Source organism: Prionailurus bengalensis, chromosome A2 (genome assembly GCF_016509475.1).
Source record: "Prionailurus bengalensis isolate Pbe53 chromosome A2, Fcat_Pben_1.1_paternal_pri, whole genome shotgun sequence".
NCBI lineage: Eukaryota > Metazoa > Chordata > Mammalia > Carnivora > Felidae > Prionailurus > Prionailurus bengalensis.
The window spans coordinates 52,636,053-52,663,858 of record NC_057348.1 but is presented as its reverse complement, the minus strand read 5'-3'; the positions used below and the strand labels follow the sequence as shown (position 1 = coordinate 52,663,858).

Sequence of the window (27,806 nt, the reverse complement as noted above, 5' to 3'; positions counted from 1 at the left end):
CAAGGTCAGAAGAAAGGGACTGGAGACGTGTGAAGAGGGGAAGTGGGTGGGGATTCGAAGGAGATTCGAGAGCATAAATACAGGGGTCGGCTCTGGAGGGCGGCTTCCTTCTGATGGAGGGTTACTACAGCGTCTTTTGGGTCCTACCCGAAATGTCTCTCTAGAAAGATTAACACATTCATGTCAAATAAATGGCACCTTGTGTGAGGCAGACTGGAAAAGCTGCATTTGCACTGCTTTATGGTTTACAAAGCCTCATAACAGACATAATCCTGGACACGAGGTAAAGCACTTGCTTTTACTGATATGGAAACTGAAGCTCGGGGAGGGTCAGTGACCTAACACAAGGTGTCTAATGGATGTCTTAGTGCAGGAGGGCTGGAGAAGTGACCTGAAGGGAACGCTCCCATCGGGCAGGCCAGGGAAGTTTCACTCACAAAACCTCACGAAGGACACCAGTAGGAGTGCAAGTTTAGGTGTGGGTTTTGGCTCATCCACAGCCTATGTCTGTGGCTTTGGGCAAATAATGTCCTCTCTTCTGATTCAAATCCTCAAATGGAAAATGACAGGGCTGTCCTAGAGGACAGGAGGCAGGTGGTGGGGAGGCAGGCGGAGACAAATGTGGGCTCAGTGGGCTGCTCTCACCCTCAGCTCTGAGCCTGTCCTCACACCCCAAGACAGGACTGTGGGGTGCCATCACCCCTTCACAGGGGTCAGCCTTCCTCTTACACACTGAAATACACGTATGGTGCCTACAGAAATGACTTCCAAAAAGTGAGATTGGAATACATCTTCATTCCTCCAAAAAACACAGTAACAAAACTACTGGCGAGGCAACGTGAATTTGAGTTTTCGTTCCACTACTTTTTTTCTCTTTCCCTCTCTATGCGATGGATGTTCTTTCATGATACTTCAGATTTTTTTCTGAAAAGAAACCCGATTTTTTGACACCTCTAATGGTTTTCCCATGCATACCCAGAAGGCTTTTTATGTAGCTAGGGAGTCAATAATATTAACAAATGACAGCAACAAAAATAGCAAGCACCCTTCACTGAGGGCCTGTGACATGCCAGCGCCACTGTTGAGCCCTCTGCAGACCATCTCTGGTCTCTGCAACTACCACGTGAGGTCAGTATGACTGTCTCCATTTTATACATGGGAAAACTGGGGCTCAGACAAGTTTAGGGATTTGGCCAAGGAAGGCCATCTTACTAACTATAGGGCTGGGATTTAAACTGCCGTCTGGCCAGTTCCGAAGTCTGTTCTTGCTTCTCCATTATGAGACCTTTGGTCAACATGCTAAATGCATCAAAGACTCGATGCTGCTGCTTGTTCATGAATTCTCCTCACGGCCATCCTACAGAATGGGATACCTTGTAGGTGGTCTTAAAGTGAACCCACTGAAACTCAAGGGCAGCTAGAGGATAAGAAGTGTGGAAAAGTGGTGGGCTGAGCTGATGGTGTGGTCAAGTGACCCCAAATGCATTCCCTCTGAGTGCTGGGACCAGGTCCAGAATTATGCCTTCATTTCCAGATCACTAACCTGGTGAGGCACAAGGCCGAGAGAGGTTGGCGGTTCATTCATGCGGTCATCACTGCTGCTGGCAATGGCGTAGCCCCTGAGAAAAGAAAAACAATTAGAGGCACTCATTTAACGAAAGTTTATGTTTGACACCTGTGAGGACGATTTGGGCAGGAGGAGAGCTAATGAAAACCTAATTTCTGCTGGAGGGAAGGAGGAAGAAGAGGGCAGAAGAAGAAAAAAAAGGCAGCATGAATTTTTGGAGTCAGAAAGGCCAGAGCTTGTGACCCCAGACAAGCTGCTTAACTTCTCTGTGCTCTGGGTCCATTAACTGCATTAACTATAAAATAGGAACAAGACAGTTATGAGGACTAAATCAGGAATAAGTTGGAAAAACTGCCAAGTGCGATGCTTGGCATATGATAAGTCGATTAAGGTCAACTCCCTGACTCTGAGAGAGAGTCTTGTCAAAAACCGTGGCACCTTTCTGTACTGAAATTTTGAAATGGAAAACTTTCCCACCTTAATTAACTGAGGTGATATGAATGCTACTGTGAGGCAGAACAGTGAGAGATTATTTGGGAAGGAGAATGAATGCACTCCTTCCCGAACAACAGTGAGATGTTTCCTTACGATACAGAAGACACGCGACATAGGACCTGGTTTTGTCCTACAACCAGGGTGAACGCCGGAGAGAGAGGGGTCGCATCAAGGAATCGTGGAATCATCTCTCCAAGATTTGGTCCCAGATATGCCCCGTCAGGAGGCACAACGACACTGAGAAGGCAGGGGTAGCCCAGGGGGATGACGGAGATGAGAGGAAGTAAAAAAAAAGCTGTTTATTTTCGCTTAACTCTGTTGCACCCAGACTAGCTACGTATGCCGCCAACACTGTACACAGGTTGTCTTTTTGATTTTGCATAGAAAAAAAAAAAAAAAACACCCTTGAGTCATGAAATCAATAGAATACTCAAGTTAATTTCTGAGAATTGGAAAAACAAATCTTTTGAAAATTCAATTCTCTCCTGCCTGTGTTACAAACAGTATAGCAGGGTGATTAAAAACAGAGTTTGGAGCCAAACTGGCTGAGTGAAAGGCCCGTTTTACCACTTACCAGCTATGTAAGTTTCAACAATTTAGCCTCCCCGTGCCTCAATTTTCCCATCAAAAACAGGTCAGATAATAGTTCTTTCCTAATAGGTTTGCTATTGGATTAAATGAGTTACTCCTGCAAAGTGACCAGAACAGTGCCTAGAACAAAGCAAGCACTATATGAGTACCTGACAAATAAAACAAATTACAGTGTATTTGTCAGATAGGCAGGTGTAAACGTCCTTTTGGCTTCAGTCAGCCTTCATTAGCCTACACGTGGCAGCAGAGCCTTAGACAGTTATGGAGAGAGTCTTCAAGTGTTTAATCATTTATTTTCTTTTTTGTTTCCTTCCCCTTTCTTTCCTCCATCCCTTTCTCCTCTTTTCCCTCCTTCCTTCTTTCTTTCTTAAAATTACTGATTTGGGGCACCTGGGTGGCTCAGTCGGTTAAGGGTCTGACTTCAGCTCAGGTCATGATCTCATGGTTTATGGTTCAAGCCCCATGTCAGACTCTGTGCTGACACAGAGCCTGGAACCCACTTCAGATTCTGTGTCCCCCCCCCCCAACCCTCCCCCACTTGTGGTCTGTCTCTGTCTCTCTCTCTCTCAAAAATAAATAAACCTTAAAACAGTTACTGATTCTATTTTTTTAATTAATCTAATTTTGTCTCACTTCTATTTATTACAAGATGAATCTACTGTTTGTAGGTCATAAAGCAAGGTCTTCTTGCCTGGAGCAGATCACAATTGTGCCAAGTTTTGTATCTTTAATATAGCATATATACAGTATGGTAAACATATAGACTACTGAAAAGCCAAGGTCAAGTTGAAGCAAAACACACCAGCCTGCTCATTTCTCTATGCTCACATGCAAGCTTACTACACTATGAGTGTTTAATAAATTAAAAAAATATATTTTTAAAAAATGGTATGACATTGGTAGACCAGGTTGTCACAATAGCAGAAGAGCAGAGCCAAGATCTGTGAGAGGAGAGAAGCCCACGAGGTAAACAAGGCATTTGCAAAGGGGAGCTTTCTGCCATAGAGTGATTGCCAACCTCCAAAAGCAGTGGCTATAGGATCAGAGGCTGAAGAGTTATATGGACAGACAAATGGACTGGAAGGAAAAACTAGAGTTTGGGGTCTGACAATAAGGAGAAATTATGGAAAATATGCCAGGCTTTGGGCTGGGAACAAGGTGGGCTACATCCTAGGGAATGAATCAGAAATAGAGAAGCCCTAATTCTAGTTCTAGTACTGCTAATCCACTTTGCCTAGCAGTTTGCCAGAAGGAAATGTAAATCACATCATCTCTGTAATTTTTCATAAAAAATGTCCAGTAGTCATTCAAAAATAACCAAGCAAAACAACAACAACAACAACAACAACAAGCAGATTCGAGAAACTGAGGTAAATTAAAAACTAACTGGATATGAGGTAATATGAAAGCATCACTTTTAATTTGTCTTTATATGTAAAATAGTAGGGACACTATATCATAAGGTATTATAAAAAGATAAATGCTATGTCTTGGATTTGCTTTAAAATAAGCCAGTGGGAAGAGAAAACATGTGGATAGCTGTATAGATAAATAATGCCTGGCCATATGTCGGTAACTGTTGAGGCTGGATGGTATGTATATATAATGGCATTTATTATTTTCTGTATGTTTTTTCTTTCATGTATGTTTGAGTTTTCCATAATACAAAGGTTTTGTTTAAAAAAAAAAAAAAGAAAAGAAAAGAAAAGGAAAAATACCAGGTATTGGAGGAGATAATAGATAACCAAAAGCCAAAAAACAAATAACCCAAAAACCAATAGACAAGAGGAACAGACTTACAGGAGATCCAGATAATGGGGGTATCTGATTAAGGACTTAAAAACACAATTAAGTGTTTTCAAGTAATGAAAAAGATCAAAGTCACAATTTCAGTAGAGATCAGGAAATGTATAAAATAAGATCAAATGGAAATTTTAGAACTGAAACATAAAATAATTAAATTAAAACTCAGGGTTGCCTGGGTGGCTCAGTCAGCTGAGCTTCTGACTTCAGTTCAGGTCATGATTTCACAGCTCGTTGAATTCGAGCCCTGCGTCAGGCTCCATGCTGAAGCTCAGAGCCTGCAGCCTGCTTCGAATTCTGTGTCTCCCTCTCTCTCTGCCCCCCATACCCCCATTCATGCTCTGTCTCTCTCAAAAATAAATAATAATAAAAAAAAAACTCAGTGGATGGCTTGACACATATTAGATACAGAAGAAATAGGAATTAGCAAACTGGAAGCCAAAAGCAAATGGGCAGACTAAAGCAAGGAAAGACAAAGTACTGGAAAATACAGAAAAGGGCATAGGTTAATTCTGATATGTAATCAAAGACTCAAAAGGAAAGAAGACAGAAAGGGGCAGAAGTCATATTTTAAAGAGGTAATGGCTGAGAATTTTACACAACAGATGAAAAGCATCAAGCCATGGATTCAAGAAGCACTAGAAAACACAACCAGAATAAATACACAAGTAGGTATATGATAGTCCAACTTCTGAAAACCAGAGACAATAAGAAAACGTTAAAAGCAACTCAGGGCAGGGAAAGAGGGAGAGAAACAAACTGTATCAAAGGAGCAGCAGTGAGATAAACACCAAACTGCTCAACAACAATAAAAGCAGCCAGAAACACTAGTTTTTTACTCTCAATGTGCTGAAAGAAAATTACCACCAATCTAGAATTCTATACTCAGCACAAATATCTTCTAAGAATGAAGATAAAGACATTCTCCAACTGACAAAAATTGAAATATCTTGTTCATAGCATTCCTGAAGTTAATAATAAAAGGCATTCTTCTGTCAGAAAAGTAATAGCCTTGGCTGGAAGCTCGAAGATGCAAAAGGAAATGAAAAGTAACAAAAAAGGAAAATGTTAGCCAAACATAATGAATACCAACTATATAATAATCTCTCCTGGGGCTTAAAATATATGCATAATTTGAAAAAATGAGTGTGCAGACACTGCTGTTTGCCTATCCAATACCCTTCTCCATGTCTATCTTACCACAACTTTTTTTGGAGAGGTAATATGCCCAAACAAAACAATCATATTTGTCAGTCTTCCCTGCAGCAAAGGGTGGCCATGTGATACAGGGGTTAGAATCAATGGGTGAGTCTTCCAGGAAAGCTCTTTACAAGAGAGGAACCTCAGCTAAGCTGACATGTGTTCTTAACTTTAACACAGAAGCAACACTGGAGGTGAAGCAGTCATCTGGTGGCCACAAGGTGACAAGCATAAGGAAGAAAGCTAAGAGTGGCTGAGTGAATGATAAGAAGGAACTTGAGTCCCTGATGGCATAACAAAGACTGTGTAGCAGCTACGGACTGCCTGCCTCTAGGCTTCTTGCTGCGTAAGCAAAATAAAGTCCCATTTGGCCGTATCACTGAAGATGTCACATACAGCCCAGTGCAATTTCTATCACATGGGATTCATGCACTGTCTTACAAAATGTTCACAGTTAAGATTAAAACCTACTAACAGAATAAAAGCATGAAGGTCCCAAAGGCCCCCACCAAAATGTTTATTTTTCCTTATCATCAGTTACCAAATAATTCCAGGAGAGGTCAATTCCAGAAGGATGCAGAGATGTAGCCCCAAAGATCACATGACAAGTTCCCCCCAGGCCAATGAATCAGACCAGGCTTTTCAGTCTTGTGTTTTTGAGGACAGAAAGAACAACACAATGCTCAGAAGAGTCAGGCCAAGAAAAGGCCAAGGGAGACACGAAAGCTTTCTTTGTTTAAATAACCATGTCTAAACAGTAAACTCACCCGTCTGGATGCTGCAAAACAGAAACCATCAATTCCACTGCCAAGGCTCCTGCAATCATGGCCAGTCCTGGACGACTCACAGTGCACTGCTGGTCCAAGGTCCGGTCTCTGGTGGACTACAGAGAAAGAATCATTAATGTGTGCTCAAAGTTCTAGTCCACTCAACTGTCACTGTTTGAAGCATGAAACTCGTCCGTGATAAAGAGATACAACATAACCAGATACTCACTCACTGTGGGCAAAGAACATTCAGCCTCAAATAACATCATCTCTTGTAAGTACCAAGAAAAACAAAACACATAACTTAGGTAACTAAATGAGGTAATACGCTAAAAAGGAGTAATAGTTATGAACAAATTAAAGATTAGGGGCCTAACTGCCTCATACATGGAGTTGCACCATATGCTCTTTTAACTGATTCAAATTCAATCCTACTGTGCTTGATAGCTGAGGAACAGAGACATGGAGAGGAATAATCATTTGAATAGCACAAATGATTCTGCCCTGCCACTGTAACTGAGCCAATGCCTCAGAGTGCCTGTGAGGCAGGACAATAAATAACATGCCTTTCCTGCAGTCCTCAGTTCCTATGTGCCTCTCACAGTGTGGGCATTGTGTCCCCCTGAATGTGACCCCTGGGCTGAAATACAAATAGTTTTGCTATGACAGGGCTTCAAACACAAATCGTCTTTAGTTGCAACTAAAGAAATTCTGATCTTCCACCTTTAGGCAAATTAAGAGGTTGTTAGGGATAATTTTGAGTCTGAAATTTTCACCTTATGAACAACTTTACTCGACCCATAATCCTACTTGTTGATAATGAGGAAATAATGGGACCAGCTGTATAATACCACTGATGAAGATCATAAAGTCAGCCTTCTTCACATGGAGAATATTTATCTTTTTTTCTTTATACTGGGAGGCCATAAAAACCAGTCATCCAAAAGAGGTAGGAGTTATTCAGGAACAAGTTTTAAAAGAAGGGGAAAATGAAGAGGAGGGTACAGAGATACCTATGCTTTGCTCCACTGTGAATGATGATCTGTTCTGGTAAGAGACCATTCCTACAGACTGTGCCTTGTGTGGAGGCACTAACACTAGGTAGAATCTTACATTTGAACAGTGTAGTGCTTACTGTTCAGAGCACTTTCACTTTTGAGCCACCTTGCACTATGAGTAGTCGGGGAAAGTATTCTTCCCTCCCTTACTGGGGTTGGCAGATAAAACACAAGATGCCAGATAAATTTGAACTTCAGATAGACAAGAAATATTTTTTTAGTATGAGCAGGTCTTGAATATTGCATGGGACAAATTTATACTAAAATATTGTTTACCTGAGATTCCAAGTTAACTGGGAAGCCCATATATTTTCACTTGCTAAATCTAACAACCTTATAAGGGGCCCAGCCCGATTCTGCAGAAGCAAAGAAAGTGTAAGAGCCTTATTTGGAATCACCCCATGAGGCAGTGTCCAAGTCTTCAGACCCCTTACTTAATGCTCTCTTCAAAGGAGACAGTGCTTCCAGGGACCAGTCTATCCTGCAGTTTCCCTGCTGGGCTTTCTACAAAAGTGGTTGGTCACTACGTTTATATTAGTGAACAAGGAATAGCTGTGCACAGTTGACGACACCAATCAAGGTTCATGGTGGGATAATGTCACCCCCCAAATTGGAGAATTGTTCTCTTTGTTAAAAGACAGTATTTAAATAGTCATAAAAGAGAGTCGGGCCTCTTTGCCCCAGTGGACAAGACAGTTGTAGGAAATATTTGGAAGCACAGAGAAATCCACTTACATCTCCTGGGGCCACCACATCATTGCAGAAATAGCAGCCAAGTTTGTAGCCGGGTATGTTGGCAAAAAGCGATGAGCCCAGGAGGTCGGCAGGTGCCACAAGGTGGCCAGGACACAAGGCCCCAGCTCCTTGCTGCTTAGGTTTCTTCAAGCCATGTCTCATGACAACAAATGTGTCAAACCCCAAGGCAGCATTGATGACAAGCTGTGGATTTCAAGGAATAAAAGTCTAGAGTTAAGAGACACTTATATTTTAAGCTGTGGCTAATTTCATACTTGGTCAACTTTCAGAATTTATTTTATAAGTAATTGCGTATGAGTATAATTAGAGTCTTGGAAGCCAATACTAGTAAAAGCTACCCAATATTGAGGATTTATTAAGTGCACACACACACACACACAAAAAAAAAACCCTTGACCAGTAATTAACAATAATTATCTCATTTGGTTTCATTTAAAACTCCCAGCACACATTTCCAATTACAGATGAGGATCCTGAAAGTCAGAGCAGTCAGCTCACTAACATGCCCAAGGTCACTTAGCTGGTAAGAGGTAAATGCATCAAACCAAGTTTAGAGAGTTCTCAACCTCATTCTTTCCACCATATGCTATCATCTGACACGCCCACATAGATTTTCTTTTTTTATAACAGCTTCACTGAGATATGATTCACACACTATGCAGATTTTTAAGGATGATTGTTTTCTCATTTGTACTAGAAGAACTTCTCTTACTTATAACTTATTCTCTGAAATTTCTGGTTATAAAGAAAGTTGGAAAATAAAGAAAAACTGTAACAGAAAAAAAAACACAATCTCATGGCTCAAACACTTATTACTAATAATTTGGGGTATTTCTTCCCATTGTTTTCTCCTGATCTCTCTTTCCCTCCCTTCCTTTCTCCCTTCTTGCCTCCCCTCCCGACCTCCTCGCCCAAACAGATACAAATGTGTATGTGTTTATATAAACAATTTATATTAAATATATACAATATCATATCTTGCTTATTTAACATAATGTGGTATGTTCCATGTTATTAAAGTTTTTGAAAACACATTGTGCATGGCTGCATATTATTCCATCACATTTATGTACTAGGATTTATTTAACCATTCACTACTGTTGGCCCTTGAATGTGTCACTGACCAAAGAGTAAATAAGAGTGTCTTTGTCCTCTTGGAGCTTATGTTTAAAAAAAATTTTTTTTTTAAATGTTTATTTATTTTTGAGAGAGAGAGAGAGACAAAGCATGAGCAGGGGAGGGGCAGAGAGAGAAGGAGACACAGAATCTGAAGCAGGCTCCAGGCTCTGAGCTGACAAAGGGCTCAAACTCTTGAGCCAGGAGATCATCATGACCTGAGCCAAAGTTGAATGCCCAATCAAGGGAGCCACCCAGGTGGCTTACGTTTTAATGTAAGTAGAATATCCCTTTGAGATACAGTGTCTCAAAAGGTTCCTATGAAAATTAAATAGTAAAGAATAACTATTATACTGGACGGTGGTGCGTGAGGCAAAGACAGCACGTACCAGTGGAAGCCCTTTGGCACCATGTCACTGGGTCACACACAGCACATCTCTCTTCTGGAAGGAAGGCAGACAGAGGACACCTCTCCCTCCAGGGTGATGGTACATTAAGTCACAACCAGAAACAAGAGCCCAGGATCCACACACTCTACCTTTCTTTTGCTCGCAGCAATGACGGCAGGGAGCCAGCGGCTCTCTCTGGTGTCCATCAACAGGAACACGACATCATGGCTTTCGATGAGCTGCTCCAGGTGCTCCACGTCTTTGCGGGCCTGCTCCAAGGTGACGCTGGAAAAGTTCACTGGGTGTCCAGGCATGGGGATGCTCATGTTGAACCCTCTGGCATTCTAGGGAAAAACCCAGATATACAGATGTCTGAAGCAAACACAGGTGGTATCTTAGAGCCTGTGTCTCCCCATAGCTACGAACATGTAAGTGTGGTCAGGTGCAACCAGAAATTTCTCTGTGCACGATCATGCTGCTTGTTCCTTTTGCTACCCGTGCCCTGACCTTCTTCACCTCTACATCCTAGACTATCTTATCCTGTCATCCCCAGGTCTCTGAGCCTGGATATATATAGCAGCAAGTAGAGACATACGGATCCTAGTTCCAAAGGAGGGAGGCACGTCCATCTGAGCCAAGGAGGACACTGAAGAAAATGGTGCCTTTGACTTTTTCCTATAATCTGAGGCCAGGAACCTCTATCAAAATGCCCTGTGTCTGCCCAAGTCCCCTCTGTCTAGCTGAGTTGTTTCTCCCTACTTCTTCCCAAATTGCCCCCCACCCCGCTGATTTTCTTAGTGCATAACATCTCCAAATAGGATATTATAACAGAAAACATTTGATTTAATAAATTTATATAAGATTAGTATGACTGACTGTGTTAATCTTCTTAGGGGTATATGCATTTTTAAAAAACCTCTCTAAACCAAAAACTGTACTTGCTAACTTACAATCAGAAAATCTACTTAGGAGTGTGCAGATATTTGTTTGAGAGGGAAAGGGACAGGGTCTGAGCTGTAGCAGAGTGTGGTACTGAAGTGAAGCTTCATTCCTTGTCCAAAGAAGTTACCTGGTGGCCTGGGTTCTCCTCAGGGGCTTTAGGACAGCTCTGTAATTTACTATTTGTCCCCTGCTGGCCCCACAGCGTCTTGGCAGATTAACAGTGAGTCACATATGGGTGTCAGTGAAGTCAGGGACATTAACTGTCCACAGAAAAGAAAGTGTTGTAGAGTCACAAACTACATACACCCTTAATCCCCTGCATAGTGCTGGCCACAAGGAGGAGTGTGAAAACATCAACTTTCTCGTTCATTTGCCAAAACCCGTCACCTACTAGAAAAACAGCTCAGGGGGCAGAATAAGTAGGTCCTTTTACAAAGGAAAATTCTATTTCGTGGATTGTAGCCATTTTCTCCTTATCTTAAACTTTGAACCTAATCTCCGGAATTCAAGAAAGTGACAGTGGTAGCAAAGGCAACAATATTTAAAAGAATGAAAAAAAAAAATGTTGCAAGCAAAGCAGGAAAAGACACCAAGCAGAAAAGGACTACAGAAAGCGTTCAAAACAAGTCCAATTTAGCAATGAAAACATTACGAAGACAACTATCTGGACCTCATTAAGGAATTCACTCATTATGTATCATGTATATACTCAATACTGTGGTAAACAATAAGCAAACACCACAGTAATGTTAATACCTTACTGTTGTATTACAATTGACAAAGCATTTGAGAAGATGGTAGCTTGATCTTGGTATTATTTAGGTACATTAGTGACACCAAAGCATAATTAATCAACGCCAATTCTGACCTTTTCAGTAATACAGATCCATACCCACTTTACTAACCTAAATCATTCTCTGCTTGCTAAAATTGCAGCCAGCAAGCCTCTGTAGGACTGGCTCTCAGCCCACCATTTGGTCCACACGCCTGAGGCCGGAATTTGGCAAGTTTCAACACAGCAGTTTTCAACCTTGGCTGTGCATTAGAACCACCCAAAGAGTTTTGAAAATTCCTGATGCCCAGGCTTCTCCCCAGACTATCTCAACTGGAATTTCTGAGAGGGGACCCTGCCATCAATATTTTCTCAAACTACCCCCATGATTCATATGTGTAGTCAGGGTGAAGTATAGTTTACAGAAGAGTGTAATACATAGATTTTAAGTATACAGTTGGCTGTGTTTCAACAAACTGCAGGTGAACCACTGCATATACCTTAAGACACAGGACATTTTCATCACCCCAGAATGTGCTCGTGTGCCCCTTCCCAGTCAATCCCCACTACTCCTCACCGCCACTGGGACAACCATTGATGCAACCACCTTTTAAACCCTAGATTAGTTTTTGCCTATTCTAGAACCTCATATAAATGATATCCTATGGTATACATCTGTTGGTGTTTGGCTTCTTTTGCTCAGCATAATGCTTCTGAGGTGTGCCCATATTGTTAAGTACCAAGAGCATGCTCCTTTTTGCATTGTGAAAATACCTCAATTTGTTTATTCAATCTCTCACTGACAGCTATTTGGGTTATTTCTAAATTTTGGCCATTAGGAACAAAGCTGCTATGGACATTCTTCCACAAGTGTTTTAGGGTATATATGTTTTCATTTCTTTTAGGTAAACATCCACGAGTGGGATTTCTGGGTAATTAGGTAGGTGTAGTTTCATGAGAACCTGTTGAGCTGATTTACAAAGTGGTTGTTTTAATAGCAGACTGAGTTCTGGTTGCTCCACAGCCTGACAACATTCAGCCTTGTCAGTTTTGGTTTTTTTTTTAATGTTTATTTTTGAGAGAGACACAGAGTGTGAGTGGGGGAGGGGCAGAGAGAACGGGACACACAGAATCCAAGGCAGGCTCCAGGCTCCGAGCTGTCAGCACAGAGACCAATGCGGGGCTTGAACTCACAAACTGTGAGATCATGACCTGAGCCGAAGTCGGACGCTCAACCGACTGAGCCACCCAGGTGCCCCCGTCAGTCTTTTTAACTTGACCCACTGCAGTGGGTGGATAGTGACAGATCTCCATGGTGTTAACTCATATTTTCCTGAGACTACAAAAGTTGAGCGTTTTTATGTGTGCCCTGGCCATTTACAGATCTTCACTATGAAATCAGTACCTCCACAATCTGCCCCCCTTAAAAAAAAGACTTGTCTGTCCTTTTATTACCGAGTGGTGGGGGTTGTTTATGGATTCTGGGGAACAGCTTCTTGCCAAATAGACCTACCTTGTGTATTTTCTGGTTTTGGCCACCTTTTTCATTCTGTTAATGGCACCTTTTGAGAAGCAGATGTTTTAGGTTGTGTGTGTGTGTGTTTTATGTTTATTTTGAGAGAGAGGGAAAGAGACAGAATGAGAGAGAGAGAGGCAAAGAAGAGGGAAACGGAGAATCCTAAGTATCTCACAGAACAGAGCCCAACTCAGGGCTTGATCACATAAACTGTGAGATCACGACATGAGCCAAAATCAAGATCAGATGCTTAACCAACTGAGCCATGCATGTGCCCCTGAAAATTTTAGGTTTTGATGAGATCCAAGCTACCCATTTTTCCACTTGTGGTCAGTATTTGCTGGGTCCTAGATAATCTCTGTTTATCACGAGAGCACTATGCTGCTTTCTGCTGGAAGCTCTGTGGTTTAGCTTTTATGTCTAGTTCTGACCTTACTGGGGTGTCACCTAAGGGCTCAGGGTGTTCAATGAGGGAGCTCCATTCTGGATAGGTGGGTCTCCAATGTCTCATGGCCTTGGGATAGCTCTGAAGTCTCCATTCCACTCACAACAGATGGTAGTGCTTTTTTGCCTGGCTTTACAGAGTCATGTCCTGAACACACGTGACTTGAACTGGTCAAAGGCTCAAGATGCTATCCAGACTCCTCCTCTGCCCAGCTCCTGCATGTCTGATACTCTGTCCTGCATGTTTCAGCCCCCTTAGCTGCTCTGAACTCAGATCTGTTTCCTCAGCTCATCAAACCCAAGAACATCTCCTTGGGCTCCTCATGGGCTCTAGCAAAGGCCAGAAAGTACCTCCATGCAATGGGCTGGGACAAACATTCCTTCTTTCCCTTCTGTCTAGGACCATGGCCTTTCACTACTCCACTGCCTGGAGAGAGTCATTTTATATATTTTACCCGGCTGTGTAATTGTTTATGATAGAAGAGCTGGTCCAATACCAGTTACTCATCAGGGTTGTAAACAGATGTCCAGAGTTGGGTTTTAAAACCTCTGGTGTGGTTCCACAATCCTACATTGCCTTGTATTTAAAAAAAAACAAAAACAAAAACGGTAATCTCAAATATTTATTTGATTTTTTAAAGGTTACTTTGTTTCCGACTCAATTAATTCAACCCCAGGATTAGACAGGGTATTTGTAGCAGAGAAGTTCTTTTCACATCTTGTTCACTTAGGACTAGCCTGTGTCTGTGGCCTGGTGTAAGGGGATGAGTAAGTATCTGCTGAATGAAAAAACTACACCAAACTGAACATACAAAGAAAATGCCGTAAGTCTGGGTAATTGGCAGGTGAAATAGGTTCACAAGTACTTTGCAGGAAATTGATGGATTACACTAGTACTTTAATGGGTTCTGTACATTATCTATTATTGCTTACAAGGCAGGAAGGATGAAAGTATAAAAACCCTGGCTCCTGGCCTCCAGGACTGAATAACCCAGTAGGGAAAACACAGTAGCTGAAGAGGAGGTTCGACCCTGGTAAGCTGATGGTTTCAAGAAAAGGTGAACTTGATCTCAAAGGCCCAGAGTGACCCGGCCCTTGCTTCTGCCCTAGCCCCTTCTCTGTCTTCCTTGACGTCAGGGCTTCCCTTCCTGGTTTTCCTTCAGTTCCACAGAAGCACCATGCTGTCTCCTGCCTCAGGCATTTGCAGACAGCTCTGCTACCCTTCATCTAGCTGACCCCCACTCATTCATCCTTCAGGACTTAGCTTCCTCAACAGAGTCTAGCTTAGGTCAGGCTGCCTGGTAAACGCCCTCACAGAAACCGAGCTCCTTTTTCATGCACTTAACAATTACAACTGTTTACAAAATTAGGTGTTAGGGACCATGTACCCCTCTGGACTATAGAAGCTCCACAGAGAGGAGAGAGAACTTTTCCTGCTTGTGCCCCAGTCCCTAGTATACGGAAGGCCTGAAATATTTAATAAGTAACAGAACAGCTGTACAAATAAATAGGGGGGGACTGCATTGGGTCACAGACCATTTGGGCAAGAAAAAATTTCAGGCAACTAGAAAGTAGCTGAATTCAGATTCAAAGCCAGGTCTGTCTCGGCCCTGAGGGGAGCTCACTCTCCAGTGACAGACTGGATTATTCTTCCCAACTATGCACTGCCTCCCACTAATAGAATGTCTTTGCCCTTTGCCAGATGACTTTGCAGGACCTCCCACTAGAAAGGCAGAGTATTCTGACAAACCCCACTGACTTTGCGCTTGGCCCTGTGACTGGCTTGGGCATTTAAATGGAAGATGCTACACTGTGTCACTGGTGAGCTGAGGTTTTAGAGGTATAATAAGTTTTCACCAATCCTTTTACACTCCCACCTTCTACCAGAAGAAGAGCATGACCCAGACTGTTGCTCTGTAAGCCCAGATTTTAAAACAATGACTTACAGAGCAAATTGGAACCTGACTTAAAGCCTGGAGTCCAGCCTAGCCCAGCAGCTAAACTACAGTCAATCTGCAGACCTGGGAGCCTGAGATAAATGCTTACAATAATAAGGCAGGGAGAGGTTAGGACTGTGTGATGTGCAATAATGTGGCAGAAAGCTAACTAATATGCCTCCTCAATTGACAGGGTTGTAACATTTTTATTTCTTTTTGGCCTCTAGCACTTAACTGCATACACAGTGGGCGCTTAATCATTAGTGTTGAATTAAACCCAATAAACCATGCTCCTCAAGATTGCTGGTGAAATGAACAAAACCATTAACGTTGCTTCTTTTCAAGCAAAAGATTCTGAAATAAATGAATATAATACTGAGTGATTACACAGAAAAACTTTGAGAAAGTGGGCTATCTTTTAGCTGAGGCCGAGAGCCTCTTGTGGCACTAAGTGGTAGCAGATGCTTCGGAGATATCTAATCTAACTTCTGTCAGACCAACTGATTAAGTGTGCAAGTTGCAGATTCTCTTTTGTGGATGACCTCAAAAAAAAAAAAAAAAATCTTGCCAGATTTTGAATCAAATGAGCTGAATGACTTGTCTCTTATTATCTAGTGTGTTTTTAAAGGGAACAGTCTGATTCAAATACAAGCAGCTCAGGTAGCCACATCATCCTTCTGTGTGGACTTACATCCAATTTAATTTCATAAACCTGTATTCAGTAACTATTGAGTATTTTGATGATGAAGGAAAAATAACATCCTGTATCTGAGCTATTATAAATCCCTTTCGGGGCGCCTGAGTGGCTCAGTTGGTTAAATATCCGACTTCAGCTCAGGTCATGATCTCACAGTTCGAGCCCCACATCGGGCTCTGTGCTGACAGCTCAGGGCCTGGAGCCTGCTTCGGATTCTGTGTCTCCCTCTCTTTCTCTATCCCTCCCCCACTCATGCTCTGTCTCTCAAAAATAAATAAACATTAAAAAAAAATTTAAAAAAAATTAAATCCCTTGCAAACAAAGCTGGATATAAATACATGCATACTCCCAAATTCCTCAACTGAAACTCAGGTAATACTTTGCCACTCACAAAAACATTTTCTCACTCTTCATTTTATTTTCACAATAATAAACACGAGTTTTGTTTTGTTTTTTAATCCCCATCTCTGAGATGAGGAGACGCTTAGCCATATGATGAAGGCCCAGGTAGTAAGTGACAAACATCTGACTCTCTTTTACCAGTACCACAGGCCCTCATTCCCCAAGATTAAGCACGGAAAGCTACAGGAGAAAACCTCCAACATTCCCGAATAGCATCAACATACCACTCCAGGGAATATTTTCTGGAGCCGCTCTGCTGCAGCCAGGGCCTTGGGCTTACCACCTGCTAGGCAATCTTCAAATTCATAGAGAGGCTGCCTCACAGGATTGGAGTAGGAGATGTTGGCATTGTCCACAAATGTGATGTGTCTGACACCCCAACCCTGCATGGAAACAAGAGATCATGGTGTGTTTCTGATGAACATTTCACAGGGTGTCTCTCTTGCAACCTATAAAGAGGTTTAGTTTTGGAATAGCTTGGGAATCTCAAAATACAGGAAACTTTAGAAACTGAATTGTGCAAATTCAGTTTTTGATTAACAGAGGGCCAGCTTCCTTTAAAAGACAAAAATAATTATATACCCGGTGCCTAGTTTCCTGCAGTAATGAATCTAAGAAATGTCAGAGTGGGTCTAATAAGTCATTATTTTTGACAGTGGCACCAGAGAAAGAGTTGGAGGTGAGTCCCATGAGAACTGTCTTAAAAGAATTAGCGATAAGCCCCCAAATGTACTTGTTTTCCCTTAATGAGTAATTAAATATAAATAACAGCTCACATTAAAACTCACTTAAAGCCTGAATTAATGCCTCAGAAAAATGACTTACAAGTTATTTTCTGTTGTATAACATCGCAGAAGATTTTGTACTACTGAAGACGTAAAGGGCTTGTTAATATTCAGTAATACAGGGGACAATTCTATATTCTCTCAAATAGTTTGTATGATTTCATACACTTTAATTATAATTCCTTCAAAGTATTATAGAACCACACAATTTTAAACTGAGATGGCATCTCTAACATCCTTAGTCCAACTGTTTTGTTTCACAGATATGCAAAGTGTAGCCCAGAAATCACTGAAGGTCATAGATCTGGTTAATGGTGGGAAGGGCTGAGATCCTGAGAGTTGCAACCAAATAGAGATGACTGCTTTCTGGAGGGTGGGGTGTAGTGTGTGCATTTCAGCATATCATAAATAGGCACAGTGATCGAAGAGAAGCCCCTGCCATGATTGGCTACAAAGCTAATTCTGCTCTCTCTCTTATTTCAATAGCCTTCCATTAGGGACTCTGAAATTCAATTAAACTGACGGTTCCCAGGGGACAGTCAACTAGTACCCAAGATTCATTTTCAGGGTTGAGAATGAAAGGACAGAATCCATCCTTTCAAAAGCATAGTTTTTACATTATTGGTTTTGAAAGCCCACTGGTAAACTCAGATCTACTCATCCAGTTTTGTAAGTGACTTTCATCAGCTAAGCAACCTACTGTGGAGGTGGAATAAAGACAAGGACAACCCAAAAGTCACTTGTGCTTGGTTTGAGGACATTTACTTCTCAAGTGTTTTTACATTCCTTAAAGCAATGCTGAGAGGACTGCAAGGAAGGCAGTCTGGGAACATACTGGGCAGTGGGAAGAAAGCCAAATAAATTACAAACATACTATGGGTTAGCCACATGTGAGTGCGGGTTTGCACTTAACTTTTGGCTTCCTGGGCTGCTACACGGTTTAAATGGCTAATCTGTAAAGATTAAAGGAAATGATAATACTCATTGAAGAAAATGATAATACTCAGTGCTGGTGAGGATGTGGAGATGAAAAAACTATTGCACGGGTTGAGAATGTAAACTGATCTAATTTTTCTGGAAAGCAATCTGGCAATATGTGTCTAGAATCTTTCAAATGTTCATATCTTTCAACCTACTTGTAGCAATATATCCTAAGAAAATACTTACAGCAATCTATCCTAGGAAGTAATCTGAAATATGAACAAAAATGCTCCACAACATAATTTATAGTTGTAAAATATTGGAAACATATTAATGCCTACCATTAGGGGAGTGTCTCAGTACATTATATTCATCATAGAAGAAGGCATAGTCTAGTCATTAAAAATGCTTTATAAGCATCATTTCTAATGACATAAGAAAGTGTTTACAAAGGTAACAGATAAATTAGCAAGGAGCATTATTATAAATCAAATAAAAATTTTAAATATGTATTTAACAAACATTGAAAGGAAATAAGTGAAAAAGTGGTAGGAAAATGGGTACCTTCTTTTCCTGCTTCGTAACTTTTATACTTTACAAATTTTCTATAGTGGGTCTCTACTGACTTTATCATTTTTAAAAATATTAAGAAAACCTAAGCACCTAATTATGGAAGCCAGAAAAAGAATAATAAAATAAATTCCACAAAGAGAGGAAGATTATTAATGAAGATAAAAATAGATGTTAATGAATCTGAAAGCAATACAAAACAAAAACAAAAACTATAGAACTAAAAAATAAATCAAGGACTTAGCCCTCCAAAAAGAATGATACAGTAGACAAGGCTCTCTGGCAAGTCTGAATAAGAGAAAAAAGAGAAAACATACACATGCAACATTAGGAATGAGGAAAGATTTTTTAAAAGATAAAGAGAGTTTTAAAAGATGCTAAGAGAATACCATATGTATTTTGTGTCAATTAATTATAAAATCACATGAATAGAATAAAATTCACAAAGGAAACAAAATTAAAGACTCACCCTCACTAGTAAAAGAAAAGCAAATTAAAAAGTCATATATGTTTCTAAAAGTACAGGCTCGTAAAATGTTTTGGGAAGGTGATTTAGTTTGAAAAAAACCCATATATACATATTACATATAGTATGTATATATAGTATATATAGTATATAGTATATTATATATATATATATTATAGTATATATATAGTATATATTGTGTATAGTATATATATGTGTGTATATACTATACATATATATACACAGTATACACACATATACATATAGCATACACACAATACATCCTCTCTAACATAATAATTCTACTTATAGGGATTTCTGCCTAAACAAATAATCCCATAGATATGTAAAGATCTAAAAATGTTCATTTCAACAGTATCTCAAAAAAATATGCTGAAATCGAAATAAAGTGAGGGCAGAGTCATACAACAAAATACTACATATACCAAATATAGAACCATACAGAGAGCCACAATTATTTTTCTCTTGAGTTAAGAATAAAAACCTGTTACAGACAGTATGCTATGATCCAATTTTTGCAAATATAAATAAATGACAGCAAAGGTGACAAATGTCCCTCTCTTTATTTGCAAGTGCCTATGAAAACGTCAGGGAAGGACATACTGTGTACTAATCTAGGAAGTCTGCTGAATTCTGGGAAGTGGGACGAGAGGAGGGTGGAGAAAGACCTGTTTCTACTTTGTGATAAAAGTATGAATTCCTTTTATAATAAAAAGATAACTGACAAAAGAAAAAAGAAAGGGAAAGAGGGAGGGAAGAAGGAAGGATGGGAGGGAAAGAGGAGTAGGTAACTCTGGGAGGAGGAAAGCAATCTGGTATATTAAGATAAGAGGAGAAGCCACAGCTTCAGAGGTACCATTTGGCCCCCACAAACTTACCATCAGTGTCCTAGCGACATTACAACCCAAGGTGCCGGCTCCAAGCAGCAGACACTTGACAGACACAACCTTGTCTAAGTCCAGAGTAGGGACCAATCTCCAACACATCAATTTGAGATTTAAATCCACTGATGACTCAGCTAACCTAGAAAACGACAGAATTATTTATCCATTCAGTCACTCATTTATGCCCCAATCTTGTCTTAAAAAGATAGAAAGCATCTGAATAAGAAAATGAGGACCAAATCCTAACTAAGCAAAATGAGATCACAGGGAAAATAAGATGAAGCATGAGGGCAACAGCGAGGAGAAACAGCACAGCACATGTGCCCGTGTGGATCTCCGTAACTGCTACCGACAGGCCACAAATCTGATACCGAGTCCCTAGCAGCCAAAGTGAAAATGGAAGCATGACCACTTAGAGGAGTCACTGGCCCCTCAAAAAAGGGTGCACTTTTATCCCTTAAATACAACACTAATTTCTATGAAATATTTCTTATAACGTCCTTCAATGTAGGCTAATAGGATGAAATTAAAAGGCCACGAATAAGGACTACAAGGTAGCACATATCTGTAACTAACTAGTTTGAGAGACTCAGATCAAAGCAAGAACAAAATTTATAATGTCTAGAAGACCAGATGAACTGTGTGCCCTTCAGGACCTCCATCAGGTGGTTAATTCTCACAACCACACTTAAATCAAGTCAGGCAGCAAAGAGTGGAGTAACACTCATTGTCAATGTGAATGGTACCCCCTGCACTGATGTGAGCGATGTGGTTGGCCTGACAGAACCTGCTGTGTGTCCTCATTACCAACGGTCCCCTTGGGAGAAAACAGCTTCCAAAATATACCTTTTAGGGTCCATACATTCACTGAGGTTCACCATCCTCGGTCCCATGCCGCCTTTCTGGTTTTTTTCCCATCCGACTGCTTTGGGACAATCTTAAGGCAAACAAAATAGTACGTTTAATGAAGGAGGGACAAATAAAAACATGTAAGTCAAGTGGCAAGATGGCACACACATTAAGAAGCTTTCAGTTCACTTCTTTCTCAAAGCGGCTCAGGGACCTGAATTTGCATGTACTTGAAGCAGTTGCTCAACACCTTCCTCTACTACCAGGACCCTCGCTGAGAAATCACCAGGGTTTTCCTGCAGAGGGGCTTCTGAAATAGCCCTGGACTCTGGCCTGAGCCGCCTCAACTTCTGCAGTTCCTGGGAGCTGCTCGAAAAAAGACAACCCAACTTGGGATAGGTATAACCCGGTGCAGGGCTCTCTTATCTGTGGAAGACCAGCCAGCATGACTGCAGCACACTTTCTGCTGAGCTTCCCATCAGGATTTGAACCTCTATGTTCAGTGCATCCTTTCCGTTCCTCATCCTTACCACAGCACTCTGCTCCGCCTCTCAACCCTGTCTCCACGCACCTATCCTGTCCCTTTGTTAAGCTGCCCTCTCCTTTAAGCTCATCCTTATCTAGTCAGTCTTTCCCCTTCCCTGACTTCTCTCTTCTCTACCAACTTCTTTTAATCTCTGCAGTCGGTGCCTCTGAATTTCCAATCCCAGTTCTTGAAGTGTGCTACAGGCAATGCTGTGTAGCAGCATTGGAGGATAAGGATCCTGTGGCTGCTCTATTCTATTATTACAAAATCCTCTTATAAGTCTCACTTTCTTACCTTAATGGTAACCTGACTTCCTTGCTGGCAATCTGCTAATGGGGGGGACCATTCACTCTATTACCCTCTTCACATCTTAGGACCTCTGTTACTCTCCCTTTCTCACCAAGTACCTGAGATTCGCAAGAAAGCCTCTACTCTGTAACAGGGAATTCACTCAGTCACAATCTACCCTGCCAGCGTCCCCTCCAGTATCTGCCTTAAGTAACAGTCTTTGAAGGAACAGAAACTCCTGGACTTAAAGATGTACAGGACTACTGGGAAGAAGTCTATGTTTCTAATTTGTATTCTGGTGTTCTTTGGCCACTCTCCTACTTTTAGATGGCTGTCAACACTTCTATTTCCCTTTCCTTGGGAACTTTTCCACGTTTGACCTTAGTTTTTAAAAATAGTATTGCTCAATATAATTATGGGACCTAGAAGGTGTAGATTTCCTTGACACAATCTTTCCTTTCTGAGATAGGATAACCAAGGGAAAACCTTGGGGCCAACTATCCTCAAAAGCTACTTGGGCCCCAGTATGGCTGGACATATCATTCACAGTGAGGAGCCAGAAAACAAATGTCCCTTCCCATTATAACTCAGGCACTCTGATGCACGCATGTGTGTGTTTTTTTAATATAACAAAAAATTAGAACTGATGTAATAGATTTGAGTTCTTAAAAAAGGTTAAGAGTTCAAAATTCTTTTTTCTGGGGAAGGAGTTCAGACATGCTACTAATTCATATTTTGTCTGCTTTTCTCACTAGTCTTACATTTAATTTCAAAAAAAAAAAAATGCATCCCTAACATATAGCCAAAAACTTGAAAAGAACTTCAAACCACACAGTCTAGTTCTGCAATTAATAACCCTGCCCTAAGCTTTCTCCTGTTACAGATAAGAAGTCATGGTACAAATAAAATCTCATTTCAAGTGAAAACATCTCTGTTCTCAAAATGTTACAGCCATTTCTAAGAAAATTAGACATACCTTAAGCTTATTAATAATGAAAAAAATATACTTGATCTATCCTATCTGCCTCTATATAAATCAAATCCATAAGACATGCCCCAAATTAATAGAAAAACATTTTTTAAGGGGAAAATTAGGTCTTGTTTTCTCACAGGTGAACAATCAGGAGGAGAACATCAAGGACGTGAAATGAAGGATCTCCCACTCTCTGCAGAGTCTGCTGCCTCCTTCTGCCGGCTACCAGAATAATTTTTCTATCAGCAGTGGACAGTGGGCTTGGCTGTACCATGAGGAGCCAAAGATGACAGAGGATATTTAAAACCATACTTCTCATACCAGTGCCATTGCAACTATAGGATGTCTTCGAAATAGCATAAACTACTACTATATCAATACCTTCAGTTCACGTTATGCTATAGAATAACTCTTTACAAAGTTTTATTTAAGGTTTTATTTGTAGCTAAGAGGGATAATATTAATTTACATGAAAAAAAGAAAGAAAACTTGCCTTTCCTAAATTACATAATCTACACTCAGTATCAAGCATAAAAAAAATGTAGCAGAGGCATTACTGGATGACAAAAAAACATCTTTTTCAAAAGGAAATGTGCAATGTTTCTGGAGTTTGCCAGCTTCACCACGTATCAGCAAGATAATTGGGAATGGGGAGGAAGAATCATCCAATGACTTTATCATAAAAATGGAAACAAAAGTACCTCCTCTGTAGGGTGGCTGGCAAGATTGAGTGAGTGAGTTAGTATGGAAGGCATCTAGTGGCCTGTGGGGCATAGACCAGACACATATTACTTGTTAGTTAACTCACCCATTCCCCTAGAACTATCTACAAATTGCAGTTTAATAACAAAGGTATGGCACCTAAGTTGAGTCCATGGAAGCTATTTTAGAATGTGCCAGAAGAGGGTGCTAAATCAAATGCAACTATCTAAAGACAGCAGGGAAGCAGTGAATTTCTTAGGGCTCTGAACTTACAACTTACAGCCTTCTCCTCTGCTTGACCAAGCCGAGTCCACCCTCAATCTTTCCGAGAAATCTATTTAAGACACTTATCAGTGCTGTGGCAAAGACTCACCAATAAAATGCTGTCAGAGTCAATCCTAAAGCCTTCTGACTTCTGCACTCCAGAAATGACATCTCAGAAGAGATGTTACCACTGCCCTCCCTGACACACACACTCTTAAGCACATGACCCCAGACTATAAAGAAAGCAATGTGTCTTGAACAACGCAGATGTGGTGAAAAGCAGATTAAACAACATATGTAAAGGTACCCTGGAAAGCATGAAAGTCAAAGAAACCTGAGGGATCATTTTGGAGAGTGCTGGGATTGGCGTAAGATAAGAAATTAACATAAATTAGCATTTATTAAATACCTACGCCAGACATTGCATATCTTTTACACGGGACCCAGATTTGCCCTAGGGTATATTCCATGAGGTGGGTATTATCATCTTTATTTTACTCGAAGTTGAGTATGTATTCTATCTTTGTGACATGTATATAAACACATAAACATCTGCGTACACACACATCTATAAAATACCTGTGAGCCCAAGTTTCCTAACTTATGGTATCTACCACACAGGATCTTACAAAGAATATTAAACACGGAAGGAGAAATGGCACTTTTGCTAACTGGTTTACTATGTGGAGAACAGGATCACATATAACTTTATGTAACAAATAAATCTGTAAGTAACATTCTTCCTCTAAGAAAGGTCAGGAATAAAGATTTTATATGAAACAAAAACTAGGAAGGGAGAAAAAAAAAATCCTCAAGCCTGAAAAAAAAAAAAAAAAAAAAAGGCCTGGAGGAAATTTCCTGAGGACAATCTTTGCCTTTGTTGCTTTCTGAATAGCAGAGCAATGCCCTCTGTTCAAGAGAGGTGTTCCCATGGGCAAAGAGGTAAGAGCTGTACTTTTCTCTACCTTCTGCTGCCATTGTGAAGGGATGAAAGGAAAGTTAAACTTGATGAGGTTTCTGATAAATGATAATTATATGCATTCTCAACGACCGGCAAATTACCTGGGCTAAATGCCATTTCTGGAAGCTTCACTTCGAAGACGATGCTGTGGGCAATGTCTCTCACCCCCTGCATGGTGCGGTCTCGGAAGCAGAGAACTTCAACAGACTGGAAACTGCTACTCCTGATGTCAGGTGCCAGGTTTTAATTAATTCATTTTTTTTTTTTTAAGGAAGGAAAAGAAAGAGCTCTCATAAGAGCTTCAGCAAAACCAGTTGGAGTATTCAAAGCATTGTAATTATGCCTCCCTGACACCCCTGGGGCATGGTTTTAACCTCTGAGAGATTTTGAATGCATACACGTATGCTCTCCTTTGTCCAAATGTTTAGAGGCTGAGCAGTGAGTTGGCTCTGATTGCTTTCTAAGTGAATTTTATATAACAATCATGTTGCAAATAAATAATTCTAACAAATGAATCATCAATGCAGGGGAAAAGAGATTGCAAGATGTTAAAAAGAACCTCTAAGACATACATGGTTTCTTCTGGGCCTCCTTCTCACTCCCTGAACTCATATTCTGTGAAACAGCACCTCAGTCAGTACTAGTTAGGAGGCCTGTGTGCACTCTACAGACTCACCACCTGGATAAGCAAGTGTAACCATTCTCCCTCTGGGGAAAATCTATAATTTAGCTATCTTCATTTGTTTTAAGCACTTTTATGTAAGTAAAACAGATACAAAGACAAGTACACAAATCTTAAATATAAAGGAGCTCATCTCATGCCTTCTCCCAGTCACTGCCCACCCCCCTTCAAGAGTAACTACTACTCTACTGTCCACGTCCATTCCTGGGTTTTGTCTGGTCTCATCTTTACCTAGAAGGAATCACAGAGTACGTATTCTCCTAGGTCCAGCCTGTTTTACTCAACATTAGGTCATCCGTGTTGATACGTGTATCAGTATTTCACTCAGATTCGCTACAACATCACATTCTATCACAATGAATACACCACAATTTCTTATCCGTTTCATTGTTGAAGGACATCCGGGTTATTTCCGGTGTTTGATTATTAAGAATACTGCCGCTATAAAAATTCTTGCACGTGTGTTTGCTTGTATCTATCTGAGTACACATTTCTGTGCATTATGTACCTGAGAAAGAAATCACTGAGCCACAGATAGTTTTAACTTTGGGGGATGCTGCCAGTTTCCTAGCAGTGTTTGAGGGCTCCAACTGATTCACATCTTTGACAACACTTGGTATTGTCATCTTTTTTAAGTCATTTGGTAGGTATGTAGTAGTATCTCAGCATGGTACCTCATTATCTCTAATACTGAGTAGTATCTCATTATATTTTATGTCCACTGAACAATGATGTTGAGCATCTTTTCAAATGTATACTGACCCCTTAGATACCCTGTTTTCATTATTTTAGGGCTAGGAGAAAAGGAAGATGGTAACAGTAGGAAAATCCGATCTGAGAGTGACCCAGACAGGTGGAGGGAGGGGCTGGAGAATTTGGGGACTGGGACCTCTGGGTGATTGCCCCTACTCTGAAATATCTTCACTGCAGTATGGTCAGAATCTGCAGCTCCATAACACACCTACTTAGGGGTTCATCATTGATGGAAATTGGATCATGACTGACTTATGGATTTATTATCTGGTTTCCATGCCAGAAATGAAAACATGCATTTGGAGGAAAAAAGAGACAGATATAGGCAGACACAATGTCCAAAATAGGTAGACTGAGACACACAGACAGACACAGACAGAGACACAGACACACACATGTAAATACCATCGGTGGGCTGCTAGGACCAAAAGATTCCTCAAAGGCCATCCAGGGTGCTGGGCTAAGTTACAGGGATCATATACACCAATCGTTATCTGTGAACAGAAAAGACTTTGTGAGTGAGTCAAGCATCGTGTCAGTTTCACAGTACAGACACTGCTAATACTTCCTCTTGTCTTTATAGGCTGTTCTGCAAAAGCACTAAGAATTAGACACTTGATGAAGGGCTAGAGGGAAGAGAAGAAAGCAAAAGGATCTCACACCAGACCCCAGAACTTCTGGATGGAGGGGCTATAAAATTCTTCTCTGCACCACCCCAATGCCTTGCAGTAGGCCTGGCAGAGTAGGAACTAGATACATGTAGAAAGAAGAAAGATTGCATGGGAAAACAGGGGGTGAGAAGACAGTCAACTGTCAAGGCTCACATAGAGACCATCCTCTAATAAAAAGATAAAAATCTGTGAAGATTGCTAATGTTTATGTACTGAGAAAATAAAAGAAGGGCCACTGCCATTATAAGTCTACAGTCAGATGCTCTTGATACTGTTAACATATATTTCTTTCTACTCCTTCCCCCTCCAACTCCCTCAACCCTGACTTCTGTCTGGAAAACTCTATTTAACTTCAAATAGCATTTCTTCAGTGAAGACTCCCTTTAGTGGGAACAGTCACTCTGTCCGTTGTGCTTCCATAGCAATTTGTACATTACACATGCCATTTTTCATTTTCTCTTCTTCCTTTCAAAAGACAATGAGCATGCAGCACCCAGATCTTAATTTCTAAGTACCATCCTCCAATAAAAGGAATCAGGGCTCCTTGAATGCATGGCTAATTGTAGGGCTGGAACAGGGAAAACACAAGAAGAGACTGTAGCATCTTGTATACCAGAGAGTAAGGAAGGGGGTGCAGGTGGCATAGTCAACTAAGTGTCTGACTCTTGAGCTTGACTCATGAGATCAGGTCATGATCTCACAGTTTGTGCGTTCAAGCCCCACATTGGGCTCTGTGCTGATAGCATAGAACCTGCTTGGGATTCTGCCTCTCCCTTTCTCTCCCCCTCCCCAGCTTGTGTGCGTGCATCCAGTCTCTCTCTCAAAATAAATAAACTAAAAAAAAAAAAAAAAGTAAGGAAGTGCTCAACAAACAAAAGCATGGGGGCACATCAAGGGGACACAAGAACCAACAGAAACAGCATTCGATGGCCAAGGCTGGAACCATCTGAACAACAAAATAAATAACGTGGTATTGGATTATAATGCAAAGTATTAAATAAATACCTAGGAGTCCACACTGATACAAATAAATGATGG

The 27,806-nt window shown here is 40.8% G+C and overlaps 1 protein-coding gene across 3 annotated transcripts in view; it reads right to left on the bottom strand.

Moving 5' to 3' along the window:
* Positions 1-27,806, bottom strand: part of ATG7 (autophagy related 7) — a 247,227-nt gene that overhangs the window by 178,052 nt on the left and 41,369 nt on the right. For all 3 annotated transcript variants that reach the window (XM_043588131.1, XM_043588132.1, XM_043588133.1), the window contains 9 exons: positions 26,503-26,591; positions 24,764-24,885; positions 20,946-21,036; positions 20,094-20,238; positions 16,677-16,835; positions 9,892-10,086; positions 8,217-8,420; positions 6,424-6,539; positions 1,544-1,619 (listed from right to left, as the gene is read on the bottom strand). In XM_043588131.1, the coding sequence (XP_043444066.1) occupies positions 1,544-1,619; positions 6,424-6,539; positions 8,217-8,420; positions 9,892-10,086; positions 16,677-16,835; positions 20,094-20,238; positions 20,946-21,036; positions 24,764-24,885; positions 26,503-26,591 (1,197 nt within the window). The remainder of the gene's footprint in view (positions 1-1,543; positions 1,620-6,423; positions 6,540-8,216; positions 8,421-9,891; positions 10,087-16,676; positions 16,836-20,093; positions 20,239-20,945; positions 21,037-24,763; positions 24,886-26,502; positions 26,592-27,806) is intronic.